We start from the raw sequence: 9,465 nt of genomic DNA, 5'->3' as shown, positions 1-9,465 counted from the left end.
GATTGACAGGGACCCTTTGGAACTGGTCAGGTACGCAGATAGTGAATGTCAGGCTTGGTATAATGCTAAGGAGTCTATACCTAATCCCCCACAGGCACCAAACACTGAAGTGGTACAAGCCTTAAGCTTGAATAATATGTGTATGGTGGATGGCTCTTGGACATCCACAGATCTTTTCAGTGGAATTGGATGGGTATGGAAGGATAACACGGGAAATATCCAACTTATGGGAACACGGAACTTAAGGAGGTGGGAGACAGCACTACACTCGGAATTGGAAGCATTGAAATGGGCACTGGAAAGCATGCTTCAACATTCAAACTGCCAACACTTTGGAACATATTGCAAGGACCTGATAGCCATGATAAAGGAACCCCAAGCCTGGCCAAACTTTTCAACGGAGCTGGAAGCCATTCAAATTATTCTCATGTGTTATTCGGATTTCAAGATCACCTACGTGCCAAGAACACAGAATGAAATTGCTGATTCTTTAGCTAGGAATGCTCGATCTTTTCATAGATCTCTTTGTTCTATTGGTTGTTCTATTCCGGTCTGGTTACCCAGACCACCTCATGTTTGAGTAATAGAATAGCCGTTTGTTGACAAAAAAAAAAACCAGAAAGTTATTTTACAATTATGTCCTTCGTAAGTCTACATGTAACAAAGAAAGTCTACGTATATGTAGACCTCAAAACAAGTCTACATTGTAATGATCTTCTAAATTAAATTTAAAAATGTAAAAAAATATTTTTTGTGAAAATTTAAATTAATCACTAATATAAGGGTTAATATGAAATTTAGAAATTAAAATTTTATATAAATGAACAATTAAAAGAATATATATTGACTTGGTAACCATGTGTTAGACAATATTTATGGTTTAGAACAAAATGTTGTAACATGTTATGTCTTTTAAGGTTAATTCTTAGGGTTAGAATTTAGATTGATATTTTTTTTTATTGATTTAAATTTTCGTATTAGTGTTGAGTAGTTTATATTTTGTATATTTGGATATTTGATACAATAATTGAGACTCTTTTGATTATTAAGAAAACATTTAGGGTTTGAGGTTTGTGGTTTAGGGTTTCGTAGACTTACAATTCAATCTACTTTAATTAGGGATTAAAAATATATCCTTATTTTTTAGTTAAAAATATGAAATCATATATTATAAATATTAAAAAATAAAGAAAGAAATTTTGTAATTCAAATATCTAAATTACTAAAATAATAAAGGAAATACGAAAATAAAAATATGTGTAGACTAATAAAGAAGTATACTCTCATCGAATTTAACCTAACCGGATGTAACCAACAAAATTCTAACCTAATCCAATTTAAACCAAGCCTTATCGGTGCAGACTGAGAAAGAAGTCTACGCCCACCGAATTTAACCGAACCAGATTTAACCAACTTAATATGTGATTCCATATATTAAAATTATTAGAACAATAAAGAATGAAAAAATAAATTTATATATTTTTTCTAAAACAATAAAAAACAAAAATTTACAAAAAACAAAATAATTTTGATTAATTTTAGCTTTTGTATGAATAAATAATCTTCAACTAATATTCAAAAGTTGTAAGATCATATATTAAAATTATTAAACTAATAAAAAAATAAACAACAATAATGAAATTATAATAGTATACTTACAAAAAGTCTACTAAGTAGACTTACAATAAAGTCTACTCCAAAATTTTAATTTTAGTAGAATTCAAAAGAATTATTACTCTTATCCGAAATAGAATTCAAAAGAATTTTAACCTAGTTACAACTTTTGTCCCTATATAAATAAAATTTACACAATCTCTCTCTGAAATGGCTGTATAAGTTTCTAAAACTCTCTCACTTCTCTCTAAAACTCTTTCCATTCTCTCTAAAGCTCTCTCCCTTCTCTCTAAAACTCTCTCAGGTCTTTCTCACAATATTATCTTATTATTTTAGGTATTATGATTCATAGTTTTCATTTTCTCCTTTAAAAATGTAAATTTTAGATCTATAGATTTTAAATGTGTATTTTTATGCTATGTCTTTCGCACAATATTATCTTGTTTTTGTAGGTATCATTCACGGTTTTCATCTTCTCTAAAAATGTAAGTTTTAGATCTATAGATTTTAAATTTGTATTTTTATGCCATGTTTTTTTCACAATATTATCTTGTTTTTGTAGGTACTAATTCATGGTTTTCATCTTCTTCTCTAAAAATGTAAGTCTTTCTGATTTAAAACTATTTTTCACATTTCAAAATGAACAGATTTTTTCAGATATGAAAATTATAGATAATGTACACTTCTAATGAAGTCTGTTTATAAGATAAAACTAGTAGACTTAAAAAAAGTCTATTAAACAATAATTTTAAGCAGACTTCTACAAAAATATGACTTAAATTTTCTTTCCTATGTTTTATTAATAATTTTATCTTATTTTCTAGGTATTTTTTCCATGGTTGTTATCTCTCCACCCAAAAATGTAAGATTTACATCTATAGATTTTAAATATTGATAGGCCATGAATTTTACCCACTTTTAGCCATGGTTTATAAGTGTTTTAATAACTAATTACTACGATATAGAGTATATTTAGAGTGTTTACAAGTTCAGTGACGATTTGGAGAAAAGTGGTGATTTTGGTTTCTTTTTGGAGCTTTTTGAGTGCAGAGCTGCACAGACGCGTCAGATTTTTAGCTCTGGATGAAGACCTTCCCACCGTTAGATTGATCGCATATTTTAACAGAATATAGAGCTTTGAGTTATCTTTCCAATGCCGCCGGTCTGAGGTCAATCAGCATCCTGTAGCAGATGTTATACACGTTTTACTGAAGAGTGGTCAGTCTGCCTCGCGAGAGGAAGTTGTCGAGTAGATAAAGGAAAATCGATCGATGGTGAACCCCTGACATCGATCAACGGTGTTTCCAGGACGTGGGCCGAGTATATTTTATGACTAATTTAGGCCCAGAAGTTACCACAAATTACCAAAATATCCATGCACGACTAAAAACCCTATTTTACTGTTTCTAAGCCATTGTTGATGGCTATGCTTCATACTATTCTAGAGAGAGAGAGCTTGGGAATGGAGAGAGATATCTGTACACCTTGAGAGAGGGAAGATCTTGAACTCCCTTTGTTTCTTTTCTCTATTCTGTTTTTATTTATCTATTGCAGTATTATTCAGACCATCATAACCATGTCTCTTATGAATATGTCTGAGTAGTCTTATTGTTAGATTTAGGTTTCTCATAAGGTTGATTTATGTATTGCTAATATGAACTGTTGCTAGGGTGTTTTAAAATATAGTTATTCATCTAGTTTCTCTTAATGCTAAGTTTAGGATTGATCACCCTTTAACTTAGATCCTAGGATTAATTGAGACAAACAATAGCTTGACTCCTGAAACTAAACTAGTGTGATCTAACTGACTAGATACACACGAAAGTTGGTCTGGTAAGTTACATAACACTAATCAAACCCGTTCGTAAAGCTTTCTATAAGAAGAATTGATCGATGCGACAATCATTGTGTCGATCGATATTTTAAAAGATGTATCGATCAATATTCTTTAAGAATCATCGATCGACACTTTCTCGTGATTGATATACGAAAGTTGAAATCCGAGATCTAGCTATAGATAATCCAATTGATTTTACCCAAGTTTGAGTTCAAGAACAATTTATATCTATAAACCCCCTAATAACCCAAATAAGTTGCTTACTTATCACATCTAAGATAAAACTTGAATCTAGCTATTTCCTCAACTGTTAACAACCTCAAATCAAACCAATCGAACAACTATCTTGTTCACCACTTCATTTACTGCTAAACCTATTTGTCTAGCTTTATTTCGAAGACTATAAATCTACTGTGTAATCCTAGAGTCTTTGTAGATTCGATCCCTAAGTACTACAACTGAACCTCTTATTTGAGAGAGTAATTCACTCCTTAGGGTAATTTGAGTGATATCAAATATGTGTTTTTGTATTTATATTTATCAAAATTAGCGAAGAAAAATTTCATGTTTGATAATATTACAAAGTATACTTACAAAGACGTCTACACTTATTAGCTAACTAGATACTGAAACCAAAGTGTTGATAATTTCATAATTATAAAAGATTATATTTTCAAAATGGTTCAAGACCATTAGGATTAACTAACACGCATTGCAAACTAAAAATCTTGAAAATACATTACGAATAATACACAACTCTACTTTTTATAGATTTTTCTATGTAGACTTTATATTCAGTCTACAAAATAATAGACTTTCTTTTCAGTTTACGTATGTAGGCAGTCATGTAGGTCTACAATTTGGGTTAGTTTTTGCAATTACAAAATCCAAGGATTGTTATCTTTATTTAACAACAAATTGTGATTTTATATGTGTAGACTTTCTTTTTAGTCTACATTTTGAAAATGTTAGTTTTTGCAATTGACCAAACTTCAACCAGGATTTGACTTTGAAAAGTAGACTTCATTTACAGTCTATTTTTTTAATTTTTTAGAACATGTTAATTTTTACAATTGACAAAGTTTGACTTTCTACAAATACATTGAGATGGACGTCTACACATGTGTAGACTTCACCTGAAGTCAACTCCCAATTTAGTTTTGCATTTACCAAAATAAAATAGTAGACTTCATATGGAGTTTACGTTTTTTCTGAGATTAGTTGACTGAATATGAAGTTTACAGCTTTTTTTTTTGTCAACTTTATAACATTTTAGTCAAATACAAAACTAACATATTCAACGCATTCAAAGTTTTGGTCAAATGCAAAACTGACATTTTGTAGACTTCTCTAGCAGTCTACATAATGTAGACTTCCGGTGAAGTCTACTATGAAAAGTTTAAAGTTTCTCAAAGTTTGGTCAAATGCAAAAACTAACATCTTTTACGTAGACTTCTTAGTGTATTAGTACCAGTGGATGAATTTACAAGAAAAAACAATACTAATAAATTATTATGATTTTGAGTTTTAAATATTTGAACCAGTGGATGAATACGGGAAAATCGCCTTGTCTATACTTTTATTTGAGAAGTGAATTTGTTGATTTGTCATGCACCCCATAATTTTAGATTTAGTCATATTTTTAACTTAATTATTAATTATAATAAATATTTTTAGTGATTTAGATGATAAATTTTCATTGTCTTGAGAATAATAAAAAAAAAATCTAAGGATAATATCATAGTTAAATTTATATGATATTTACTTCAGTAATATTAAAATATTATATACATTTTTATTATATTTGGTTTAGTAATATTAAATGGATTCTATTTTAAATTTCTTATGACAATCAAAACCACTTAGTGTGATAATTTCTGAAAAAAATTGGCAAAAAAATCAAAAATACTTATCTTATTATTTGTAGTGATTTTTCTCTCTCTCATGTTAAAATTTTGAATGTTTAAAGTCTTTATTATCTTTAATAAATAATTAGATTAAATTTTTAATATATAATTACCCATAATTTAAAACAAATTTCATTAATTTTAAAATCATCATTATCTAAAAAGATTATATATTATGTTATCCAAAAATATTTTACATCATAATATTTTAAAATAAATATAAATTTATGTATATTGTTTTATGTATATATGAATGTTTTTAAGTTTATTTTACATAATCAAATATATTTTACAAAAATAATTTTTATCATATATAAAATTTAACATTTAATTAATTATTAAATATTTCAAAAGTATGAATATAACTTATTCTCATGGTTTTTAATTGATAATATATCTATTTACAATTTTTTGTAAAATTATTAAACCCGCAAGTATGGACAAAACACCTAGTATATATATTTGGAACAAAGAATACAGACAAAACACCTAGTATATATATTTGGAACAAAAAATATACGTACATATTTTATATACATGAATAACTTATATATCACTTAGAAATAGGATAATCAATTGACATTAAACTCTCTTAAATTATATATTGTATAGAACTATAGATATACGTATAAAATATTTATAAAAGATAACTACACTATATATAGAAACAGATAATGATACATCCACGAAAATTCTTCTGGAAAAGAAACAGAGTGGTTTCGCGTCAGCACGCCTACGTTGATCATTGGAAATTGGAATATTGAAACACGCTTCAAATCAACGATTATTAATTACCAATACACCCTGGCTTTGGGCTTGTATAAAACTCATTTGTTCGTCTGCGAAGACTTTATAACAACAAACCATAAGCAACACATAATATACCTACTTCCTCTCTCTCGCTCTGTTATGTTCGATTTCGAAAGGATTTCAAGATCAAAGATGATGAGAAAAGGTACCTTTTCGATATTTAAGACAAGGAAAGAAAGGACGAGGTTGAAATTTTTGGGACTTGGAGGGCTAAAGTGGAAGAGACTGAATCTGAAGATGTCGTTTTTCGAAACTTTGAGATACAGAATCATGTCTATCATTGAAGGAATGGTTTTGGTTTCTAAGCTTGCTTTCTTCTTTCTCTGTTGCGGTTGCAGATTTTAACACGTTATTTTTTTTTTTCGTTTTTTTGAACGTCAACAATGTCTTTTTTGTATTCTTTAGTTCATATGTAAAATTCTAAATTCTTCCAATACAATACCCAACAAATTATTCGTATCTGATTTTTATAGTTTTTAACCTGTTAATGTAATTAATCTAAGTGTAATTTTTAGGCTAAATGTTAAATTTTATATTAAAGTTTTGTAACTTGAAATTACATTCTTCTTATAGCGGATAAACAGAAAATGCTCTTAAACAAATCCTGAAACAAGTAAAAAATACAACAGAAAAATCTAACGTTTAATTCTTAAAACCTCAAAATCCTTATTTTTACAGCTTTCAAAGTTTAACAGCTGGAAACCTGTAGAAAATCAGACACAGCCTCTCAAGTTTTCTGGACAATAAATACTGGTAACGTAAGAAAACCAATTAATGATACCGTCGTTCAGTAGATAGAACTGACGATGTGAAGATTAATTGTTTCTGTAATATACTGAATTTGAAAATTTATCATCATCATGTTAACGGAAGTTGTCTGTAAAAGTAGTTGATTACCTGTTATCGTGTAAAGTAGTTAGTAATTTCTTGCTTATTTGAAAAATAGAGAACATTTAACATGTATTTTTAAATAGGCACGACCATGCTACTGAACTTTATGAAATGCTTTGGAATCTTATTTCGTGCAATGCAAGCAAAATTCATAATGGTCTTATGTTAAGATGTTCATCTTTGAAAGTTGAGGAAAGGATATAGGTTCAGAATTACATTATGATCGGCTAGATTAAGGGAACTAGTTTGTGTAATCGAATTTACTAATGAAGTTCCGACAAATAATTTTATAGTCCTCATGTGATGATCAAAACCAAGCAAAATCTCAATAGTTCCATAGTCTTTTCTGGCGGCATGATATTGCATTGTATGATTGACTGATACAAAGAAATGTGGAATTAGTCCAATAGTCAGTCTAGAGTTGTATTTGGTAAGCATTGACAATTACCCTCTCTAGAATGTTTATAGATATGTATATATGATCTCAAGAACTAATATTTTTTTGTCAACTCTCAAGGACTAATATACATCCTTGTCATATATGTCTTTTCTAAAGTGAGAAATGCACACCAATCACAACAAGATTTGCGATTGATTGCTTGTGTTTGCTTTTTATATCTATGCTTACGTTTTATTTTTAGCATAGTTTTTTTTTCCCTCAAAATGAACGCTTGTCTCTATTTTTAAAAATCAAAACTAGCTTTACATGTGTTTGACGTTTAAGTTTATAGCATTGACGTTCGCATATGGCAACAATAGTCTATGGAAAGTTGAAAATGATACTAAACAATTAATATGTTGATAGAAAACGCAAAGACAATGTTTGCATTAGTGAAAGAATAGAAACCTAGACCAACTTGTTATCATGAATGATGAAAATTGTACGTTATCATTCAAGCAAGTAGGCACATTAACTCGTTGGAAGACTTTATACGATAAGCTGGATTTTGATAAAGAAAAATAACATGGGTGTTGAAGAATTAATGTATATCTATTTGGTACACCTTTCATTGTCGTGAGTATCGGTTCACCTACATTTGCATTGAGTATTTGGTTTCTGGTTACTTGTTACCTTATTACTCTTTACCCTATTTTGTTTATACGTTTTCAACTTTAAAATTTTTTGTTTATACGTTTTCAACTTTAAAAAATTTTTAAGTGTTTTCAAACTAAAAGATAGTAACATTTTGAAAATTCATGCTCAACTTTGAAATCTTAATTTTACTAGAGATGCTAAGAGCAAATAAAACTATGAGGCTAAAAGGGAACAACAGTAAGAATTTAGGGGCTTTTAGATAATTCAGCCAAGTGGCCTAATCTCTCTTATCTAGTACACGAGAGTTCGACACCAGTTTTGTAGTTTCATTATCACCTCCAGTATGTGATAGACATATATGGTAAGGTAATATGATAAAAGAGGACTCTGCCAATATACTAATCCAGTATGGACGGACAAGCCGCTAAAATAGTGTCGCCTGAAAGATGTAAAGAGGAAAACTATTCCACCACGTTACTTTATCTATATTAGGAACAAGATAATCTCGGAGAGTGGCAGCTCGAGTGGAGAAACATAAGTTCCCTACTTCGGCCCAAGGAAATAATTTTACACTCAAAATAACATAACAGAATGCTTTAAGAAAAATAAAACATAATAGAAAGCTAAGAGAAGAACTACAATCTTTTCTTATTTCTCCTATACTCATTCAAATATTCATAAACAGAAGAAAAAAAAAACTTCGATCTATAAACAAATTTCTTAACCTAAACCCCACACACTTTCCAAATAGTTGATTTTTTAGTATCACTGCTATTTTTTTATGTGTAGAACTAAGACAATATATACATGACCGATCTTGAGATTTTGAAAAATATAGACAATTTAAAAAACTATTTTTATTGCATATGCTTTTATATATTAATTTTAAAATTTTAGAAGTCATATGAAAAAGCAGGGAAAATGGTTTATTCCCCTATGAACTAGTTGTTCCCGACTTTTTCACACATGAATTTTTAAGTCATGCCAAAAACCACATGAACAACTCTATCTTTTAAATTACATGCACAAACTATCGATTTTAAACTAATTCCCCTAAAACCGTAACGATGTTATTTTAACGTTAACTTGGTTTATGATATGTGGAGAGACGGTTTAATTTGGGTTGATAAAAAAAGAATACTACGTCGATTTTTTCCTTTTCTTCTTCTTCAGAAATCGTTTTACTCTTCATCATCAATTGGGGATAAAATTTATTATCATGCAGAAGAATAAAACATTTTACATGATGTATAAAGAAAGAAGAGCAGCAAATACTAACTTACCAATCTCCATGTATTGTCACAAGGAACTATAAAATTGGCGTAGTCTAGGACGCTTGATTGGTTCCGTAAGCGGATGTTACTCTCAGG

General features: G+C 29.2%; 1 protein-coding gene across 1 annotated transcript; it reads left to right on the top strand.

The window, feature by feature from the left end:
- Positions 1-6,139: 6,139 nt before the first annotated feature.
- LOC106326136 lies at positions 6,140-6,632 on the top strand. The gene has a single exon (XM_013764158.1). The coding sequence runs from the start codon at positions 6,268-6,270 to the stop codon at positions 6,511-6,513; it is 246 nt and encodes an 81-aa protein (XP_013619612.1). The 5' UTR covers positions 6,140-6,267; the 3' UTR covers positions 6,514-6,632.
- The last annotated feature ends 2,833 nt before the right edge of the window (positions 6,633-9,465 follow it).

The sequence above is a fragment of the Brassica oleracea genome, chromosome C2, assembly GCF_000695525.1.
Source record: "Brassica oleracea var. oleracea cultivar TO1000 chromosome C2, BOL, whole genome shotgun sequence".
Taxonomy (NCBI): domain Eukaryota; kingdom Viridiplantae; phylum Streptophyta; class Magnoliopsida; order Brassicales; family Brassicaceae; genus Brassica; species Brassica oleracea.
The sequence above is the reverse complement of the archived record's forward strand: the minus strand, read 5'-3'. Positions and strand labels throughout refer to the sequence as shown.

Excerpts from the sequence above, each read along its gene's own strand:
- LOC106326136 (XM_013764158.1), top strand. The coding sequence starts at position 6,268 with ATGTTCGATTTCGAAAGGATTTCAAGATCAAAGATGATGAGAAAAGGT.